The sequence below is a fragment of the Agaricus bisporus genome (assembly GCF_000300575.1).
Source record: "Agaricus bisporus var. bisporus H97 unplaced genomic scaffold AGABI2scaffold_9, whole genome shotgun sequence".
Taxonomy (NCBI): Eukaryota; Fungi; Basidiomycota; class Agaricomycetes; order Agaricales; family Agaricaceae; genus Agaricus; species Agaricus bisporus.
In genome coordinates this window covers 1681701-1702189 of record NW_006267372.1, presented here as the reverse complement: position 1 = coordinate 1702189, position 20489 = coordinate 1681701, and the positions used below count along the sequence as shown (strand labels likewise).

At 47.2% G+C, this 20489-nt stretch overlaps 7 protein-coding genes and 1 non-coding gene across 8 annotated transcripts; 5 read left to right on the top strand and 3 right to left on the bottom strand.

Moving 5' to 3' along the window:
- Window positions 1-260: 260 nt before the first annotated feature.
- Window positions 261-1765, bottom strand: AGABI2DRAFT_226231 (hypothetical protein). Its single transcript, XM_006464113.1, has 5 exons — window positions 1700-1765; window positions 1580-1644; window positions 1232-1522; window positions 678-1181; window positions 261-622 (listed from the first exon to the last, which is right to left on the bottom strand). The coding sequence occupies exons 1-5, from the start codon at window positions 1760-1762 to the stop codon at window positions 319-321; spliced, it is 1227 nt and encodes a 408-aa protein (XP_006464176.1). The 5' UTR covers window positions 1763-1765; the 3' UTR covers window positions 261-318.
- A 1372-nt stretch (window positions 1766-3137) lies between these two features.
- AGABI2DRAFT_120952 (hypothetical protein) lies at window positions 3138-3498 on the top strand (the record flags this gene model as incomplete). Its single annotated transcript, XM_006464112.1, has 2 exons — window positions 3138-3213; window positions 3266-3498. 2 exons carry the CDS (start codon window positions 3138-3140, stop codon window positions 3496-3498), a joined length of 309 nt encoding a protein of 102 aa, XP_006464175.1.
- Window positions 3499-4099: 601 nt separating this feature from the next.
- On the top strand, window positions 4100-8884 carry AGABI2DRAFT_120951 (hypothetical protein; the record flags this gene model as incomplete). The annotated part of the gene is made up of 4 exons (XM_006464111.1): window positions 4100-4796; window positions 4850-6160; window positions 6213-6386; window positions 6441-8884. The coding sequence occupies 4 exons, from the start codon at window positions 4100-4102 to the stop codon at window positions 8882-8884; spliced, it is 4626 nt and encodes a 1541-aa protein (XP_006464174.1).
- A 428-nt stretch (window positions 8885-9312) lies between these two features.
- On the top strand, window positions 9313-12561 carry AGABI2DRAFT_120950 (hypothetical protein; the record flags this gene model as incomplete). The annotated part of the gene is made up of 9 exons (XM_006464110.1): window positions 9313-9390; window positions 9450-9774; window positions 9828-9869; window positions 9925-10674; window positions 10727-11194; window positions 11247-11324; window positions 11382-11573; window positions 11622-12466; window positions 12514-12561. The coding sequence occupies 9 exons, from the start codon at window positions 9313-9315 to the stop codon at window positions 12559-12561; spliced, it is 2826 nt and encodes a 941-aa protein (XP_006464173.1).
- Window positions 12562-12677: 116 nt separating this feature from the next.
- Window positions 12678-12765, bottom strand: AGABI2DRAFT_t94. The gene has a single exon. It is a non-coding gene; the product is annotated as a tRNA-Lys (tRNA).
- Window positions 12766-12856: 91 nt separating this feature from the next.
- AGABI2DRAFT_209232 (hypothetical protein) lies at window positions 12857-14344 on the top strand. Its single transcript, XM_006464109.1, has 3 exons — window positions 12857-13610; window positions 13664-14034; window positions 14087-14344. Exons 1-3 carry the CDS (start codon window positions 12906-12908, stop codon window positions 14253-14255), a joined length of 1245 nt encoding a protein of 414 aa, XP_006464172.1. The 5' UTR covers window positions 12857-12905; the 3' UTR covers window positions 14256-14344.
- A 673-nt stretch (window positions 14345-15017) lies between these two features.
- AGABI2DRAFT_54710 (hypothetical protein) lies at window positions 15018-16440 on the top strand (the record flags this gene model as incomplete). The annotated part of the gene is made up of 4 exons (XM_006464108.1): window positions 15018-15092; window positions 15472-15563; window positions 15659-15821; window positions 16342-16440. Coding segments are annotated over 4 exons (429 nt in total), but the record flags the coding sequence as incomplete, so codon positions are not given.
- A 410-nt stretch (window positions 16441-16850) lies between these two features.
- On the bottom strand, window positions 16851-19630 carry lcc11 (laccase-11). Its single transcript, XM_006464125.1, has 14 exons — window positions 19519-19630; window positions 19133-19466; window positions 19027-19078; window positions 18905-18973; window positions 18707-18851; window positions 18577-18654; window positions 18514-18522; window positions 18436-18463; window positions 18115-18383; window positions 17568-18061; window positions 17367-17518; window positions 17287-17310; window positions 17164-17228; window positions 16851-17112 (listed from the first exon to the last, which is right to left on the bottom strand). The coding sequence occupies exons 2-14, from the start codon at window positions 19255-19257 to the stop codon at window positions 17048-17050; spliced, it is 1575 nt and encodes a 524-aa protein (XP_006464188.1). The 5' UTR covers window positions 19258-19466; window positions 19519-19630; the 3' UTR covers window positions 16851-17047.
- Between the last annotated feature and the right edge of the window lie 859 nt (window positions 19631-20489).

The following is a 20489-nucleotide window of genomic DNA, read 5'->3' as shown; positions in this document are numbered from 1 at the left end:
ATCCACGACAGATTGACCGCCTCTAGCCAGTAAGCGATGCGCATTGAAGTCGAGGTCCTATTTGTGATATTCCTGCCTACAGTCGATTGTGGAGCACCTGTCATGACGTTGAGTGTACGAACGTAGCCTTGCATGGTAGGAACGTCAATGCTGTAGAAACTTGGACCGTTTATCACAAGGAAGGTCAGCAAAATGTTCGAGAAAAGTTGGCCTACGACTTTCTTTCACCCCGAAGTTGATGAATCAGAGATGTGAAAGATTCATATTCCCTGACATATATGAGTATGCTATATAAATTCAACATTAGTGATACAAAGGCTAGGGTTCGCTTAACCTATTCTGCAAATGAGTCAAGTGGTCGCTGAGTCGCCTCCTCCACAGCCCATCCACATCCTTCATCATTTTCGCACTCTCGTCGTCCTCCACTAGAATCAACTCTTTCCATGCCAAGAACTCTTCTTCGTCTTCCGACAAACCCTTACCATCGGTTTGAAGTTCTATCAGTCGATCCACCAGTCCCGCATCGTCTCGAAGATCCGTTCGTCGGAGGCCACGTGCTATCGCCTCTTTCGCTTTCTGTGTATTTCCCAGTCTCTGGTGTGCGGTGGAAATACGTACATATCTGTAACATGAACGTAAGACGATTAACGACTACAGCCATAATGTGATGAATTGACCCTTTGGCGTAAGAGGGATAGGTACAGATTGCAACCTCCCCATCTTTCCACGCTTCGTGTAGATCCTCCATATCCCCGGTCTGACTGCTGTCAGGTAATAAGTAAGCAGCAGCTCGATTCGCGGAACAAACAGCCAATAATTTTTCAGCGTCTCTGTTCTTTTTTTGGTTGGGGTCCGAGCGAAAAGCATTCATTAATATGTCGATGGCGGTCGTGTAGGCCAGTATGGCACCATGACGATCGCGTTTGTTGAAAAGCTTATTTCCTTCGTCCTTGCATTCTTCAGCCCTGCCCATGGATATGTCATACGAGAAAAGAGACCTCGAAGACGTTAACTGTAGTAGGTCTTCCGATTCAAAAGCCCAGCTGAATGGCCTAGGGAGCGTATTCAAGAATGGTCCGAGGATTGGCGCGTGTTTTCTGAGATTGTGTTGGATGATAAGCACGGTAGGTAGACAGGGTTCCTGGCCTGGTAATGGTTTGGCCATACACCACCGGACAAAACTGGCGAATTAGCTCCAGAGAGAACTAGCGAAAAGGATTGACAGACGCACTTCAATACTTCATCCGAGTTGGGATTCAACCGATACTTGTCTACATAACGTGTTGCGTCAATCCTATCGCCATATGTCATACATTCCAGCATAAACCGCGCGGGTGTCCTCAAAGTCCCGCCATCTGTCAGTCTCGTCAACTTTAGCCACCATGTTACGTTTCCTCGAATTGGAAGAGTACTGAAATTCATGGTTGACCAGTCTATTGGACCCTGGCGTCGCTGCTCAAGAGTTCTGGCACCATTTTGCAGAACATTGGTCAATCGAGGATTCTTGCCTTCCATCAGGTATCTGGCGAGTTTGTAGATGAATGTGAGGCTGCTTGGAATGCTACGCGAATACACTTACTTCATAAGAGCATCGACGCCTATCTTGCCAGTTACGGGGTCAGGCTTGACCGATTTCATGATATCCTGAGAGCAGAGACGTAAGCCCAAGTAACAACGTAGGACATAAGCCAATTCTAACTGTGATGATGGGTTCGTCCACGCCTAAAGAACGCAATCGTTCCGTGATCCCTTCGTTGGCCATGGGGTAATGCACTCAGACTGGGGTTGTGGAGCGTAGCCTTTTCCGGTCCATTGATGTAATGGATCATTGATATATTGATGCGCGCGCCATAAGTCAGCAACACGCGGAGCCCTGAACCGAAGGGCATGCATGAAGCAATGTTGTGGATAATGATCTTTCTTTGGACTTGTGTGCACTGAATAAGATGACGGACGATCGGACTTGAAGGCGAGTTTCAAAATTGAAGTCAACAATTCCCGTTTTGTTTTCATTCACTGGCAACGACTTGTTGCTCGGGTTGATTCGTACACAACAGATTCTCTACTACAGAAATCAAAGGCTCTATAACGACTAAATCAAATTTTACATGAGATTGAATACCTGTTTTGGCGCAGAGGATACACGCTTTAAATATTGTAGCCTACTTTGACTCGCCGAGTCTGATCTGCCTGGTCGAAAGAGTTTGTTCATCCTAAAGAAACAACGTATCACATGGAGGTTCTACATAAGGTCAGCATGGGCAGTAGAGCTCATCGAAGTATACCCCCTGGGTGACAACAGCACAACTTTTACTTGTTGGCCTCAAAGTTGTATGGTTATACCACTGGCAACACACCAAAAATCAGTGCATACCCGGCAAAGCTGTGACTGCGAGAACATTGATCATGATACTAACAATGAATCTTTTGAGATAGAGTCAAGGTATTAGGTACTTTATATCTGCCTTTTAAACGTGACGACTTGCTCTGCCATCGTACCTCCTGCAGTATCTTTACTTCAGGATGGTTCGATGAGGTACTACGCACAAAAACTATGCCGAACTCTTTCTAACCACACTGTGAACGCGGGGCATTGACTCATAAAAATAACCTATTAGGTGGTGCTAATAGCTCCAGGCTTAGCGCTCAGCGTTCATATCTCCAATGGAATATTGAGTCCGGTACTAACTGTTCATGGGGAAAGTAAGGCAAAGCGATGCACATCGTCAATCAGTGTGATGTCATTATTGGATGGCAATGGCAACGGCATATCGTCTTCTGCATTTCTACTGTTTCGTTGGAGTCGGGGCTGGAAACTACAGCGCCAGGACTGTTTCGTGATGAAAGTTTGAAGTTAATTGCGCTGAGCAAGGCGTTAGATGCTCCAGTGTTTCGTGGAGTCAAACAATGTTGCCGTTTACGAAGTGGTGCAACGCTCCAGCTTATTAGCTTCGAGGGCTCCAGTTATCGTTTCAGGCGGTACGACTATGTCGGAAACTAATTTGAGCTGTGGAACCTGGAATGCTAGGGGTAAAATTTAGTGAGATTGAGTAGTATAAAAGCCAGGCGAACTCGCCTTTATTCCTCCAACAAACAGAACATCTATCCCACTTACACACTACTATTCACTAAACAATATGCGATCCTCTCTCACTATCTTTGCTCTCATCGTTTCCACCGCCGTTGGTGCCTTTGCCGGCGCAATCGAGCGTGGTAGGTGAACCTTTGCATCTTGTTCCTACCCCTCCTGACACATGTTCCTTAGATCATCTTTTTAAGCGAGGAGGGCCAGAAATTTGCACCGCCAACTTGGACGGCAGCGGAGAGCCCGATGCGCAGGTCACCAAAGATTGCTGCGCTGCCGTTGATCACGAGGCCTATTTCAACGAGGCATTCAAACAGTGCTGGCCTTACAGTGGTCCCGCGGGAAACAGCATTGATACGGGAGCGATGGTTGATTGCTGCTCTAGCCGTGACCGCGGAAGCCGTGCAGTCTAATTTGGCATGTAAAGCAATGCCTGTGACCGAGTTGGTCCCTAACTACAACCCCCTTGTAAATGATTAGACAGTGAACGCCACAGAGAATTTTGATACATGCCTGAGTAATTGTCCTGAGATTTTTCGATATGTGACAAGGAGGTGCAAGTATATTCGAGACGTTGAACTGTAGGTGTAGTTGTGTGAAATATTGAATTGCAAACGGATTGTCTGCAGTTACTCTACCAGTTTCAACACTTCGGACGATAGTCACAGTGCACAAGAAGCTCGGAGGTTCCTAAGCGGTTAATATTACATCACTCGTGTAGCAACACGCTATACCATGTAGCCGTTTGGTATTTTCTCGGCCAATGTCCATGACGGCGACGGAGACATGGACTGTGACTGACGAGTAGCCTCTACGAGAAGATAACTATGATGAAAGATCATAGCGGGGAATGATGCATTGATGGGTTGATAGCCCTAGTTCCCAAAATAGGATAGAGTATTCATTTGGGTTCCCACAGCGCTCGATTTTCCAACGGTATCCTTCTCCTTGCTGGCGTTGATACTTGACTTGTAGATGCTTTGAATTCGTGTCTGTTCGAACCTCCTACACGGCATGGCATCTTGCCATCCTTCTTATTCCTCCTTGTCAAGTCCACCTTCATCTATACCTAAACGGTCCCACTTTCCTTCCTTTGGCGGTAGAAGACCAAGCGGTGGTTCTAGGAGTGCGAATGGAACCGGCTCTACAAATCTTCCAGTGCCAACAAGCACCGCACATTCAACATCCGGTGTTGCAGTCGCTGCTTCGCCGAATACTTCCGACCACCATTATACCAATGGCACTGACAATCCTACCACAAACTATACAAACGCGTCTAACTCGACTACACAGCTATCCGGCACTTCGGCGGGATCTGGTATCCCTTCACTTCGTTCTTTACGCTCGCTACTGCCGTTCGGTAATGCATTCAAACAGCACCAACCACCCCCGCAGCCGGCTCATGAACACAGTACCCCTTCGAAAGGTCCTTTCTCTGGGTTTGGGTCGATGCGAAAGTCGATGAATCTGTCCAGAGACAAGGATAAGGAGACTCGCAGGGAAAGGAAGATGTCTCTTGCAAGTGACTTGCCCTTCATAGCGATTGAGCGCAAACCTCTCGAAAGCGCTGACGATGTGGACGGGCCGCTTAGGAGGTCCATATCCCTTCCGGGTATGGAGACCCCTAGTCGCTACAATCTGGAGAAACCCCTACCTGCTATCTCTTCGGGCAATTTCTTTGAAAATAACGACGGCGAAGATGAGCTGACAAGTACGTGGCCTACCAATGAGTTAAAGTATGGTATCTCAAAGTTTGTTGTTTAGCCGACAGGTTACTACGCACACCATCTCCTGGGCCTCCTCTCCTTGCTGAGCTGTCAACTATCATAGAAGCTGACAGCTCAGGGATATCCAAGCATATTCCGTTTAGTTCTCCTCTTACCGACTCATCATCATCGCTCCCAACGTCTCCCCACCGAGTTCCCGAAGAGGATACGATACGACGATCAGGGTTATTACATCCGCCCGCTACACCTCTGATGACCTCCTCACGTCCGAGCACTCCCGCAAATGCCGACATTTCTCTGTCTCTCTCCCCTGCAGACAACATCGCCACTGCGGAAGAAGTCGACGCAGATCTGGACCTGGAGTTGTCCACGTCACAACTGGCTTCTCAAGTCCAGGACGCCATGGCTCGAACGTCGTGGTCCGGAAGCGATGGCCTCGTCATGATTGACGCCGAGAATAGCTTTGTCCGACAAGACCATCAGGATCTTCGTGACGATGGCAGACACGAAATAGACTTCAGCGTGCTTGCACACGCCGGTTCTACCTCTCCTTCCCCTTCCCCTTCCCCTACTACGCATTCATTTTCTGCCGTGCCACCCGGCGATGACGATACTTCACGTATCAACAATTCTCTTGCAAGCGTCGTTAACCCAAACGAGCTCTGCTCTTCATCTGCTAATCGTGGTGAATATAATACGACGTTAGATCTCGGCTCCCTCGATCCGGATTTACGAGAAGCGGTTACAAGACGTGCATATGATTCCCCTATATCACCCGTAGATTCCTCAGCTTCTGGACACACTGTCACCCCTTCATCGCCACCAAGGCTTCGCGCTTCTGCTATCACACAACAACGGCCATCGGCTTCAGGTTCCAAATCCGCGTCCGCTGGCTTTGTACCTTCGACTCCTACAAAATACAGTCCTCTAGGTAGCAGTATACCACAACCTAAGAGACGTGTTGCATCATCATTCATTCCTCGAGTTCAATCACCTCCGCTCTCCACAGTCATACATTCAGCTTCCTTGTCAACCAAAAACCTATCGTCGCTTCAGAGGGGAAGTTTTGAACGTGTTCGGAATGCAGAAACTTCTGTGAACCCCAAGGCTCCTGTGTTTGTCGCAGCTCCAGTCGATCGGTCGGCAAATGATTCTGCTGGCAACGTTAGAGGTGGTTTGGCGGCTTCCATGCCTGCTAAAGTGAAACCTAAAGAGACCGTTGCTCAGAGAAGGAACTTCAGCATCTCATCAGTTCCCGTTGCGAGCAGGAGAAGTCCGAGGCATAGTTTTGAGCGTATGGAAAGTGAAGGTGCAGCGGGCCCGGAAGTTAGAATTGTTGAGGCCAGCGGTGAGCCTGCTTTCTTTTCTGCGTTTTTGAGTTTGAACTTAATGTTAATAAGGTCAACTGGATCCCAGTGAACCGCGAGAATGGAGAGATGGCGCGGGTAGGTTAGGTGCAGAACGGCATAGTGCTGGCAGTCTTGTCATCAAAACCGAGCCAGACGAGGAGGGTGAAACGAGAATTCTCGGGTCACCTTTCCAAACGTCATTTGAACGTGGCAGACTGGGGCACGGTAAGCCTTTGATAAAACTATATAAAAAGTAAATATTGACTACTCTAGTTACAGATTTCTCACATTCACCTTCTTACTCCCCTTGCCCATCGCCCACTCTACTTCCTTCTTCGACTCTACGCAGAACTACAACGCCTACGCTTAGTGATCGCGTATCCACGAGTGATGGGAGTCTCTCTACTCCGACCGGTTTTATCCCCCGTTCCAGTTCAAGCCCCTACCCACAACCTCAATCTCTTATTCCCACCCCCTTCCTTTCTAAAAGTGGTTTCTCTGGAATTGGACGTTCCCGCGAAGGCTCACCTTCAAAGTTAGCCGATGCAGGGGACCTTGGTGGAAGAGCTAGTACACGTACTCAAGCACCTGCTAAGTCGATCTGGAGCAATAGTGAGGGTAATGGAAGTTCTGGAGAAGAGATTCGAGAGTTTGGTGTATTGCCAGACAGACAACCATCCCCTCTCAGGAGCGTTTTCGGGGCTGAAAAGCACTGGGACCTCGAAGCTAGGAATGGGAGACCGTCAATAGACGATACAATGACTGCTCGATCAGTTCGACCTTCACTCGATTCTGGAAGGCCTTCATTGGACTCCCATCCGGGTTCGTCCTCTGCCTCAGGAAGATCACCTGAACCAAGATATTATGCCTCTACTGAACCTTTGACTGCGAGACCTCCTACGAGGCTGAGAGATAGAGAATGGTTGTTTGGAAGGGTTAGGAAGAGGAGCGTGGGGCCACAGGAGTATTCGGGTGAAGATGACCCTCCACGGGATCTACTTAGCCCTGGTCTCAATATTGGCAATTTGAGTAGCGCGGCTATCAGTGCGAGGGAAAGACTCGCGCGAGCGAGATATGGAGAGCTTGGAGGTAGTTCGAGGCCATGGAGTAGTATGTCATTGCGAAGTGGTAGACCTGAGAATTTGCTTGGTGGAGGGGACAGGAAAAGAATTGGGGGATCGTCATCCACGATATATATGAGAGAGAGGGATAGGAGTCCTGGTGGGATTGAGAGAAGCGCGAGTGAACGTACGGGGGAAAGGGAGAGGGATAGGACGATATATAGGGATCGAAGTGGAAGTGCGTCCGCTTTGGGAGGAGGCAGCGGCGGTGGAATAGGAACTTTGGGGAGGTATGCTTCGTTGCGAAGTGCTTCGGAATACAATTTTGGTGCTGTTGGGAACTCGGCGGTCGATTTGGCTTCTCGTCAAAGCACGACAAGAGCGCATTCGCGTATGGCATTTTCAGAATCCGGTGGTGGAAGCGGGCACGGAAGGAGAGACAGCGCGACATATTCGACGGTGGGACCAGGGTTGATGGAGAGTCCGATATCCACGGTTTCAACCAACGTTAGTGGGAGTGCCCGTGACACAGGAAGAAGCGGTTCTACAGGTGCGACAAGCGTATCCCAATTGTCGCTTGGCAACACGCGAGAGAGGGAGGAGCTCAGAGAACTCAAAGAGAAGCACGCTGTTGAGACAGGTGCTTTACTTGGTGCACTTTCGGACTCGCAGAGGACGTGTAGAGTGTTGAGAGAAGAGAACGGGGAATTAAGAGACAAAATGACGGAGCTTGAGAAGGAGAATGAGAGGTTAAAGGTGATGGTCGGTGAAAGCGAGCAAGAGATTGAAAGGTTGAAGATACTTCAGGGGCATGAGAGGGAGCGTATATGGCTCAGGGAGAGGGAACTGGGCGATCGGAGAAACAGGTTGAGTATGAGTATTGGAAATGGTACTATTGCGAGTTGGAGAGGTGCTATTACGCCAATTGCGAAGCGAGACATTACTCTCGGATCTCGAGCTTTGATTCGCCAACAGGAACTCACCTGTTCTATTACAGGTGGTGAATCGCAATTGGCAAAGAGACAATCTCGGTCAAAATTGGACAACGTGTTGTTTCCTCGTGAAACAGAACTCGATTTTTCTCCTGAACCGGCGTTCTCACCGGAAATGGATTTTGATCAAGCTCCGAATCGGATACAGGAGGGAGATCGCATTCTAGCCCATGCTCAGGAAGATGCTTCCGATGGTGTGCCTGTTTTGTCACCGACAATATCAAGTACCCCATCTCAGTCAACGGTGCATAAACGTCGTCCAAGTACGAGCTCATCAATTTTCCCCGTTCCGCCGCCAAACATGACCATGCTTCTTGATGACGAGAGCGCTATGTTTCCGTTTTCAGGAAGTAAACGGAACAGTGCCGACATTAGCTCTCTTCACTCATTCAAGCTTCCTCCTTCTGGAGCCAATGGATCATCGGTTTTACCTATCAATCTCTCCCGAAGAGAAGGGCTTCACACAACGAGCAACTCGTTGTCGACTTCCTTTATGTCATCGAATATGAGCATATCTCCGACGGAGAATTTATCAATGATCACCAGTGGTACGGGGAGTCCAGGCAGTCTGCTTTTGAAGCCGGAGCATGAGATGATGCTTGACGAGATGGAGAGCCTAGATTTGAATCGCTATCGTGAGGAGGCGGGAGAAAGCGAGATCTGGAATTAAGTGCAAGTTTATCAAATTTATCTCAATCATTATTTTTTGTTATTCATATGTATAACACATTGCTGTTTTTCTTTGCTGTTCTTCTTCTGGGCTTGACTTTTCTCTTTTTCTTTGTCTTTTTTCTTGATTCTTTTTTTTGGGTCGTCTTTTTTTTTTCGTTTTCGCCTACCTTCCGAAAGGCTCATTTCTACCCTTGCTCAGTTGGGCCCCCTCATATTATACTCTACACAATTCAGTCATTATTTTGCTGTTTCGTTCTTGTAAATCTATGTTTTTCATTTAAGGCAGCCATACACAGGGCCAAATATGATGTTAATCTCCTCCACCCATGTCTCGGCTGAGGAGCCATACTGAGCCCCACAGGTCTGACCATCTATACCTCTCCAAAATGCGGCGCTTGTCTTAGCACATCACGTTCACCACGAAGAATGGCCAGCTTACCACACACCCCGCCGTCAAACACGCCTAATTCTCCAGGTGCGCAATCTAGTCCGGCTCTTGTCGAGGTAAGCTTTTTCATGTTGAAGCACTTTTGTAAAAGTGTTGATTGGCCTGAAATTTACAGTCTAGACGTGAAGCTAGCCGTGAAGCTGGAGCTCGGTTCGCCAGCAGGGAATCTACGCCGCCCCCGAGTGCCGTTCAACATTCTTTTCACCCAGCCCGGGATATAGTTTCTGGCTCCGGCTTTCATGATCGTCCACAGCAAGGTGGTGTTACCTCCAAAAGGCGAACTTTGGATGAAACGGAACAGTCTCCGCCTGGCGCATTTCCGAGTGCAGAGAATGAGGAAGAAAAGGATGCTGATGCTGGGGAAGAGGTCAAACATGCTGTTACTGCTATCCGTGATTACGCTAAATCGCATTTACCGGCATCTTTGGGGACCTACATCGGTGTGTTGTGCTGCAGGCCCTTGTATGCTCGGTTGGCTTACAGACGAACACAGATACCGACAAGGAGGAGGACCAGCCTCATGATGAAGAACATGGTGAGTTCTCCGAACTTGTTCATGGTTCCTGTATCTGACTTAACAGCTGATATAGGCTCTCCTTCGGCAACATCTGGTGAACCTTCTGCGGCAACCCCTGAAGAATGCAATCCCTCAGCTAAGGATCAGTCAGGGCCCAACAATGAAACTGGCGATCCTCATCATACCAACGCTTTCCGTGACCCTGACAATCAAACACATAGCTCTCATACTGCGGAGGACTCGACGTCTGAAGTATCTACCCTAAAACGGGCTTCTCCTGAAACCGCTCGTCCTAGCGCCTATGTCGACGAACCCTCCGCTTCGGCGTGTCTTTATGCTGATACTTTTGTCCCTCCCATTCGTACCTATGACGTAGTTCGCGACGCTATGACTGGTGAACGTCAAGACATATCCAGCGGATTTGGCAGAAGCATACAAAAGGCATCACTCGCCGAACCCATTGTCACTGTTCGAGCTGTTCCATTCACGGCAGAACCTCCCCTTGTAGTTTATCCAAAGACTTCACCGATTTTCGTCTCTACTTATCAAGAAAAGGTTGAAATCGAACAGAGTGAAGAATCTGTATCCACACCGTCGGAACATGCACGTCCTATTGGGTCTGCATTCTATGAGGAACAACAAGGTGAGGCTTCGGTTCTGGACGGCACCTCCTCTGGGACACCTGTCCTATCCGAACAAGAACAAAGTGGAAGTCGGGACGTGAGTGATGAGGGGGAGGAAGTTTACGAATCACCACAGGAGTGTGATACAGAGGCGAAGGCAAAGCCAAAAGGTTTTCTCTCTAAATTGAACAAATGGATTCGTGAGTTTTCAACTTAGTCTCGTGTTTCTCTTGTCGTGTTAACACGTAGAAGGTGGTAAATCCGCTGGTAAAAATGGAAAGCGGTCGAAAGAAGGACCGCCCGCCGATCCTCCCGAGTCACCTTTTGCTGAAGGTGTAGAGCCTGACAATACTACCACTGTACCCGAGACGCATGAACGGAACGTCACCCCACCAAGTGAAGTTTCTTCATCAACATCCCGAAAAGAGTTTGGTGCGCGCCCTGTCCGCATTGCAGAAGCTCCTGTGGCTTCTAAGGAAGGTCACCTCAAGTCGGCTAGTTTCCGCCGCCGCGCTCATCTTGATATCATTCCGAAACATGTTCCGGAACATTTTGACGAGACTATTGGGCCTCTTCCGCAACATGTGGAAATGAGGGGTAAGAGAGAGTTGCCGACAAAGGAGAAGCCGGGTGGGTCAAGAGTTGGAGTTGGATCATTGCCTGGGCGGAGGGATGAAGCTGGTGTTGCTAGATTGCCTGACGAGAGAAATAACACTTTAGGTATGAAATTTCACCTGTCTTTTTTATCTCTAATGTATTGAAGCAGCATCAGGAGCGTCCCTGGGCAGGGTTTATGATGAACAAATATCTCAAGCCACAGATGACGCTGGCACATCGCTATTCTCTGAAGGTTTGAGTGTTCTCTTACTTAGAAAAGCGTATATCTAACGAAGTTTTGATATCCAAGTTTCCCAACGGTCGTCATCTTCTGACGAGGGGAGTTTGTCGTCCTCTTCATCTTCCTCTGAGGACGGCGCAGAACAGGATAAGGAGCCTCAGATCGGCTTTCTCTCAGACTTACTTTGGGAAGCAGAAGAAGTCTTGCGAGATCTCGGAGATGTCGCGCTGCACTATGTTCCTGGTTTTGGGTATCCATCGGGTAAGAATTATTCAATGTTAATCGCTGAGATATTGATGGTTCGTCCAGAGGAGGACTCGGACGTCGGTACGCCGACCACGCCAGAGTCGAGGGAAGAGCAATCAGTGTCACCTTCTCCCGTTTCTGCTAGTACACCGACTCGCGAGCCTCCGTCTTCGCCAGTGATTGGGTTTCGAGAGGAAAGCAGCGAGGGCACAGGAGTTGTCACGTACGCCACGCAGCCACCGATGCCTGATCCCCGCCCATTGGAGGAGCAACTTTTAGCGCCAACAGCGCAGCCTTATCAATTTGTGACCCCCATGAATCCGTCGCCGCATCCGTCCCGGTCATCCTCAGCCGACGTAGTAAATCCCGACGTTTTCGTAGCCGGATTACCGAGTACACAGGAACGCATTTCTGGAAGACAGGAAGAGGTTGCTTCGCCGCTTATGCGTGAATATGTGAAGTCGCCGAAACTCGAGGACCCTGAGATGGAAGTTAGAATGGAGGGTTCTTTGCCGGGGTATCCGACTGAAGGAGGTTTGAGGGCTTTGATTGGAGAACGGATGTATGATGATGAGATGCGAGCAGCTGGTGGTATGGTTGTTATTTCTTTCCTTCTACCTTTATCTAATCCGGCACGTGTAGCAGCAGAACCAGTTGAGGAGACAGCATTTCCACTGCCATCAGAACAACGCCAAGAAGAGTCTACCACAAGCGAAGCAGTCGCTGAACAAACCGAGCCCGCGTCTGAACTTGGCTCCGAAAAAAGTCAGGCCGTGCCTTTGGAATCTGACAGGTCTTACCATGCTCTCTCTCCTCCACCCATCTATGTATCTTCTTCTCGTGATAACGTGGAAACGAAGGGTTTTGATGTTAAAGGTCTGGGACCTCCTGTTCCAGAGGGCCGACAGGTTTGTGGTGATGTTATCTATGGTTGATGAAGTTGATCGGTGTTTAGGAGAAAAAACGTATTTTGGCTGATCAGCCCCGAAAACCGCATAACTGAAAGGTTATTTACTAATGCTAACGATGAAGCTGTATTTCATACCTGATAGATTGTTGATAAAATAGTAGTACTCAGAAATATTGCGGGGTATGAACAAAATAGAAGAAAATTTTAGTAGCCCACCGCGAGGGTCGAACTCGCAGCCTTCAGATGCCTAATAATAGGATAAGAGTCTGACGCTCTATCCGATTGAGCTAGGCGGGCTCATTGCGATGAGTCGGTGTATTGTTTAAGAAACAGGTGTCAAGTGACTGAGGTCATTAGCTCATGTTGATCACACTTCAACTTTCCGTCTGCTCATGATCGTCACTAGTTCGTTAGGCGTACAATAATTCAAATTCGCGATGAATTCTGACGACGACTTCGGGCCGTTCGTCGGCCCGCTCGACGCTCCGCCCTCGCCGAAGGCTGTTTCGTCGCGCACGCAGTTTCTGGAAGAGGCCAAGGCGAGCACCGACCGAAATCGCCGAGCCATCCTCGACGAACTTCTCGCGCACGAAGACGATCCTCTTTACTTTCACAAACCCGCCCACTGTCATCCAGCACCCCCCATCGCATCTACTCCCGCTGTTCACCCAGAACAATCTCCTCCTGCAAAGGATTCCTGGTTCTCCTCCCTACACGACCGTGTTCCATCTCCTCCCAAAACTCTCCCCTTTGCCCGTTCCTTTTTTTCACTTCGCCATGCTAATACTGCGCCACCTGCACCATCTTCGAGTCCATCTCTTAAACCCGATGTTTCGCCTTTCGCACAACATGTCTTTGTACCCATACCAGGTGCTCCGGGATTCAAACCGGAAGAGTATGACTGGGATAAAGGATTTAGTGCTGAATTGGAACATGAGGCTCAGATCGCCGACAATACCAACGAACCCTTAGATCCAATGGTCTTGCGTTCCCAGTCTCCTGCAGAACTCGAATCGATAAAAAGGAACACTACTCTTCCCCCCCGTATCGGTGACTACATGGAAAAAAAGAATGGCAAGGTGGATCTTGTTGGTCGACGTATTAGTACTGTTCCTGTTTTAACTTCTCCTCTTGCTGATAAGGTACCGTACAACCTCGTTCATCTTTGCTCATATGACTAAAACTAGATACATAGATTCATCGACATCTTCCCGCTCTTCCCCGTCTAGCCAAATCATGGTCCCTCATCTACTCCCTCGATCAACACGGCATCTCTCTCAAAACCCTCTATTCCAATTGCGAAACTGCTACCGCAGCAGCTTTGAGATCTAGATCCAGAATCCATGGTATGTTACTCGTCGTCAAAGATTCAGATGGTACGATATTTGGTACTTGGATGTCCGATGGTTTAAGAATGAGTAGAGGAAAAGAAGGATATTATGGGAGTGGTGAATCTTTTTTATGGAAATGGTTGGAGAACGAGGGAGAGGTGAGGATTTATAAATGGACTGGGAGGAATAATTATTTTGCGCTTTGTGAACCTGGATTCATTTCGTTTGGTGGAGGGTGAGGGTTTTTGGTTTCCTTTAAAAAATCGTTCTGAGCTGATGATTTGCAGGGATGGTGCTTATGGACTTTATCTGGATGATACGTTGTATGAAGGAACTTCGGCGAGGTCGATGACGTTTGATAATGAGGTTCTTTGTTCGACTTTGGGTCCCCGTTTGGCGGGTGGTGCCGTTGGATTTGAGTGTGTCGGTGTCGAGGTGTGGAGTGTTGTTTCTTAGCGGTTTGTCGAGGCCTGAAGATTGTAATCCTAGTTTAATTTGAGGGAACAGTTGAAAAAATGAGCACATGCCTCTATTTCGTAATATGTACCGAACGAGTGATACCAGTTTCCCAATCGAAATATTTTTCGTTACTTCGCCGGTGGCTCTAATCGAATACTGACTATGGCAAAGGACATTCGCGTTCATCAAGGCTTCAGTTCTAAATGATATGATGCTGGTGATATGAGAATCACGATCACTTCTGGCTTTCAATGAATGATTGATGTAGAATGATACTCACTACCTTTAGAGTGAGAACAATCTCATAGCAGTAGTACTTGTGTGTATTTCAGGCTAACGAGATATTATCTTTGGGCCCGGTATTTTGGATGCTGAATGGGAAGCGTTCATCGGGTCGCCTTCATCAAACATTGTTCATACTAGTGTACCATATATCAACGAGTTTACACTCTCACACAAAGCATCAGGGTGAGTTTACACCCTGAATCAGTTTCTGCCAAGCACTGATACCGAAATTGGCTTGGACTATGTATGTATGATGCTGGCAGCTGTATTCTTCCTGAGAATTTTTTTTTTTATTGAGGATGACATGTTGACAACCGTTCAAAATTTAGTTTCTTCCCGTTTTACTTCCCTCAACCATTTCGGAACATGGACCTTCCAGACCCCGTCAGCGCGACACTACGCCTGTACGATTTCCTTCCACCAGACAAATACATCTCGAAATTGATTTTTGAATTTCTGTTTTTGTTTAGGTTGGCGGGCAAGTACTTGCAAATCGCGTCGTTCATTATGTTGGCCTACGATCATAGTACGTTTTCATCAATGCCAATAGTAAATCTCGTACCTCTAATCTTCCCCTTTTTTAGTGATAACATTTGGACAAGAGGTTTTGCAAGCTATGGCTATCAGTTTTTATATCCGAGCTCATTTGCGTGTGTTAGGTGGAGGTGATTTGGAAGCGTCCCATGTCTTTTGCGACTATTCTCTTCTTCCTCAACCGCTATGCGAACTTGATGCAGTGCATTATATTAGTTGTTGGTAAGTCTTGTCAATAACAATCCAACAGTCGCCTGTGCTCACGATTTAGTAGCATTTCATGAACCTGATTGGAGAGGCGAGGTGTGTGAAGTTCATCTGTTTGGAAAATTCGTTACTGATCCCCCTTTCAGCCGTATGTACCCTCTACACAAAATGACTCGAGGATTGTTAGCTAAGTGAGTTATTTAGGTGTGACAACTATGTTTTATTTGAGGGCTCGTGCACAGTGGCTCTCGTCGCTGGTAAGTTACTAAACGTTCGATCGTTCCATAGTTGTACTAATAAGCCTATTGAATCTCATAGTCGGACAAAGTGTGTACATTTTTTTCTTCACCGGGTTACCGACTTGCGAAATGAAGGTATTCTCGCGCAGTTATTCTGATTCTACGCGTGGTCGCAATCTATGAAGGCAGTAAAAAAATATTCGCCTTCCTATTGTCCCTCTGGGCAGCTCAACTTATCATATCTGCCGTAGGCTTGAGGACAGGCCTCGGTAAGGTCATTTCAAACATGAAGTTCTACGTCGAATTCTAAATATAAAATATTAGCTGTGCCTTTCCCCCCTGGGTTTGTAGGTGCGTATCATCTTTCGTTAGGAGATATGGCTTTCCACTCATTTTGGTATGCACATCCAGGCTGTATCCTAACGGGATCAGACGCCTTGTTTCGTAAGTAGAAACATGCATTCTCAATCGTCGGTGACTCACTTTTGTTTTCACTGGCAGCGGCAATGTGGATAGCGCCCCTTGTTACCGATTCAAGCATTTTTCTCCTTACCATCTACCGTACCGGGCATAACATTGGGCAACTGTTCGATTCGTCCGTCGCGCTTTATTTTGATTTCCCAAACATTTTGTTCACTTTTCACTTAGTTTTAGAAATGAAGGACCCTCAATCACTAGCAGGGCGGTCATGATATTGCTTCGTGATGGAGTCATGTATTACTTCCTCATCTTCTTAACAAATCTTATGACAGCGCTAATCTACTTCGTATGTATATCCTCTCTCATTGTATATCTACGCCGACTCACTGACGTGATAGCTCGCCGAACCTGATATCAAGCCAATCGGAGCACCGTTCAACCAATTACTAACATGCACCATGATATCGCGGCTCGTACTGAATTTACGCTCATTATCGAGCCCCGGTAATCAATGCAACTCGATCAGAGGAACTGCGCTTCAATTCAATCATCAGTCTCTCAGTACCTCAAAACAACTCGAAATGATATGGACTAGAACTCTGGACGATGTTACTGAAGACAATGTCAATGCCTTTAGCTCGGAAACTGGACATGCCGCGTTTGATGAAGCTCCCTTATCAGCGGAAACGATCCCTCATGGAAATGATAACATTGACTATTCCTCTCGTGAGGTTTAGCTTTTGTTTCTCTTCTGTTTGAGTAGGTGAGCGTGCTGTTCCATAATCTCAGGATTTGACTTATCATGATCTTGATTATGCAGGTGCTGTATACCGACTTTGCGGAGCTTTCCTTTCGCTTCTTTTCTCATGCGTGCAGTAGCTGTCGCGAAATTGCTCATCTTATCTTATCTTATCTATATTTATTTTAATTCTGATTTTCTCCGTACATTGGTTGTACGCGTACTGTAACGGTACAGCCGACTATATACCTTAAAGTAATTAAACATTGAACCAACGAAAGAAGTGATTTCAAAAAGTTAATAACTGAAGGAGCGTAGGAGTTATGGAGGATAAATATCATGTCCGATTCGAGGTATTTCCGTTACTAGAGATCTGGCCCTGTAGCGTTAGAGAACGCATTCCACTGGGGACATAAATCTTTCCAATCATCTAGCACACAAAATTATTGCGTATATCTTCACAGAAAAGGAAACCACATACTGGGTAGGTTCTTGTTAGCAGCGGCCGTTTCATTCGGGGCTTCGGCAAACACAATTGCGAGGCCGCTGAAAAGTATCAGTTTTGATTAACTATATAGGCTCTTGTAGAAAGACCGAGACTTACATATCAAGATGAAAATCAATGTGGCTAGAGCACTATATGTCAGACAAATACAAACAAGGCTGGAAGAGATTTTTACGTACCAGCGGAGGATCCATGGACCTGGGTTATCAGTTCTGAATCGAATAGAGACGAAGTCTCCTTCGGCCGCTCCGATACTAACAACGTCCCTCTTGGGAGGATTAAGGAAATTGAAGCTTCCAGTATCAGCACTCCGGACAACGCTAAACGGGTTCTGCATTCGCTGTCAGCCTCATGTACAGAGCGAGAACGAATTGATTTACACCGTGAAGATGGAACGGATGGGGCCCACCCTTCAAGCCACTCGGCATATTGATTTGCACAGTTTTTCCTCGTTCTACTGTATAGACACTTCCTTCTGGAAGTAAATCGTGAGCGCTTCGAGCACCACTCAATATTTGAAGCAAAACAGGAACGTTGGGTTGAACGTAGGTCTTGTTGTCGATGTAAAATCTGAACTTTTCTATATCGAATGTTAAACTCAGGTTGAATGTTACATCGGCGCCATCTGGTGTTGGTCTTCCAGGTGCAACGGGATCGAACAAGGGATGAAGGTCAGCTTCTACCAGGAGCTCTTGTTTCTCTTGTTGTCTCGATTTAGGCTCAGCACAGCGCGCTCCTTTGTATCTTAGGATGGCTGAGTTTACACCGCCCTCAAAAGTAGAACTGAGGTTTCCGTGACCGGAGCTTGGACGGGCACGTATCCAATAGTTGTCAGGGCGTTGTTTCGCTTCTAAGACCGCAGAATATCGTTGGCCTGTTAACAGTATCGTCAGCGCGTGATGGGAGTCTATAAGGATAAAAATCAACCATTGAACATTTCGATAGTGTCGACTTTGTGAGGAAGCACGACTGTGCCATCAACTTCGATGATAATGAGGTCGTGGCTGTCGATAGAAAAAACGAAGCTAGGGTCGCATGACATGGAAACGAGACGAAGGCGGTAGCGTTTTCCGTGTTGGACGTTGATGACAGATAACTGGGCCTTCGGGCCTCCAACATATCGTCCCTTGCCGTTAATGAGAGTACTGTGGGCTATCACGATGGATGACCTGAGTGACTTCGCCGACTCGTGGTACCTAGGACAGTAGAATGAGAATCATTCTGATAACGAACATAACAGACCATTACCATTCGGATAAAGTGATGACGGTTGATTCTAACCAAGAATTTAGGGGTATATCACATGGCGTGGACGTACAATCTCACCATCATCAACTATGGTAGATTATCAGTCAACATAAGCCCACTTCCATATGACAATTGACATACCATCATAAAAAAATCGCAACGGGTCATGTGGGTCTTTGACAATCAACGCTCCCCTGATACCATCACAATATTGAACACCTAGGATGAAAACCAGTGAGCAATAGAAACGTGAACCCAGATGGCGTCTTACCGAAATGCGAATGGTACCAATATGTTCCCGACTGTTCAACAGGGAAGTCGTACAGGAAAGAGTCATTCGGTGCGATAGGGCATTGGTTGACACCAGAGGCACCATCCATAAAGTTGGTACCTTTTTGCAGCATACCATGCCAGTGCTATTGGTTGAGTTTAGGGCAGCGTGCATAACGACACATCTCTTATGACGTACAATACTCGCTCCTCGATGCTGGTTTGGGTCTGACAATTGATTGACGACGTTCATCCTGACGCGATCACCCTTCATAACTGGTGTGAGTGAATACGCAAACAAAATATCTATTAACATCACACCTTCTCTATCATGATTACGGGTCCAGGGCTTACGCCGTTGATAACTGAGGCTCTAAAGGGATTCGGTCAACCAGTTCTGTTACCGTCAGACGTTCAAAGCACCTACGCTCTTTTGAACCCATCTGGGGAGATATCCATGTTAGTGAGGTGAAGGGTTCCATGAGGTCCAATCGTTGACCCGGTCGCGAGTGCAGCCGCCACCAAGGTGAGTAAACACAAGAAGGAGAACATCCTCTCACGAAAGTATCACGGACGAGGAGAAATTGGCAAGGCTAGCGTACGAAAGAAGGAGGGGCGATTAATGAAAAAGTAAAGTCATAGCATCACGGTTCTTTAAACCACTTGAGGTGAGGGGTGACAATAATCGCCTGAACCAAGAGCCCATGATCAATCTCACGCATTCGACAGAGATTGATGGTTATTGCTACAAGGCACTGATGCTGGGGAATAACAGTCAGTTCAATAGTTCGAGGCAGAAAATAGAGAACGAGCCTTGGTGTCACCATGAAACCATCAATCATTACATCAATCTGTGAGCCTTATCTATGTGTCCCTCCCACCTCGCACTGATATTAACTTAGTTTGAGCTACGCGGCCGTGAAGATACTTCATCACCACCAGCTTTCGGAGGACAACAACATGGCGAAGCGCTCAAAGTTCTCTCCTCTTCGCATATCCCAAACTTCTTGACAGCCTTGCAAATCTTGTAACACCTTCGTGATTGTCATCATCAGAAAGATTTGACAGATCTGAGTCAAGAAGTCGGTGTCTGGTGGGTATTAATCAACCGTTTATATCATATTGAAGAGACGACAGGCAGAACTACAGTCCTTCCCTACTGACACTCAATGGAGTCCCACCAAACCATTACCAAGGAGGAGGACGTACCCTTGCTATTCTCCTGCATGATGATGTTACCAGAGATCTCTCGGGGATTCCGACACATCCACGTAACGACTAATGTATGTCAGAGAGTTGACTGTGACAGTGGGAATCCAACATGTATTCCTCGATGGACGTGATCATGGTTCGCTGAAACCGAAACAGAAATAGCGGCCCATAATTTTGACAGAAATATAAACCTTTCACATGTCATATTAATCGACTATGAGATTTTTGGAAGACATGCTTACAAAATGTTCTACCATAGGAGTACGATCTAGTAAGTGTGGTTTCCTTCGAACGCAACAGTGAAAGTGTCAAGCTTCAAGCACAAGACGCCACGTGGGCCGTAAGTTCACCGGCAGTCCGGCATTCGACCGGCACACTGGTCACGTGATATATCTGCGGCACGATCCTTCGAACAATGTATTCAAGTCTGCTATCTTCCTACAGTTGGAAATTACTGCTTACATGACCCTTCTGGCTGTGCCTTAAGCTTGACCCATGCACGTCCTTGGAACACGCTGCCTCCTTTCATTGTATCAACTTTGTTCCAAAGCCTAAACGCGCGCTGAATAGTA

Coding starts and splice junctions, on each gene's coding strand:
- AGABI2DRAFT_226231 (XM_006464113.1), bottom strand. CDS start 1,762: ATGGCCAACGAAGGGATCACGGAACGATTGCGTTCTTTAGGCGTGGAC. Junction 1,523..1,579: donor GGCGTCGATGCTCTTATGAA/GTAAGTGTATTC, acceptor CAAACTCGCCAG/ATACCTGATGGAAGGCAAGA. Junction 1,182..1,231: donor AACTCGGATGAAGTATTGAA/GTGCGTCTGTCA, acceptor CTAATTCGCCAG/TTTTGTCCGGTGGTGTATGG.
- AGABI2DRAFT_209232 (XM_006464109.1), top strand. CDS start 12,906: ATGAATTCTGACGACGACTTCGGGCCGTTCGTCGGCCCGCTCGACGCT. Junction 13,611..13,663: donor CTTCTCCTCTTGCTGATAAG/GTACCGTACAAC, acceptor CTAGATACATAG/ATTCATCGACATCTTCCCGC. Junction 14,035..14,086: donor TTCATTTCGTTTGGTGGAGG/GTGAGGGTTTTT, acceptor GATGATTTGCAG/GGATGGTGCTTATGGACTTT.
- lcc11 (XM_006464125.1), bottom strand. CDS start 19,257: ATGTTCTCCTTCTTGTGTTTACTCACCTTGGTGGCGGCTGCACTCGCG. Junction 19,079..19,132: donor CCAGATGGGTTCAAAAGAGC/GTAGGTGCTTTG, acceptor GAATCCCTTTAG/AGCCTCAGTTATCAACGGCG. Junction 18,384..18,435: donor GTCATCACTTTATCCGAATG/GTAATGGTCTGT, acceptor CTACTGTCCTAG/GTACCACGAGTCGGCGAAGT.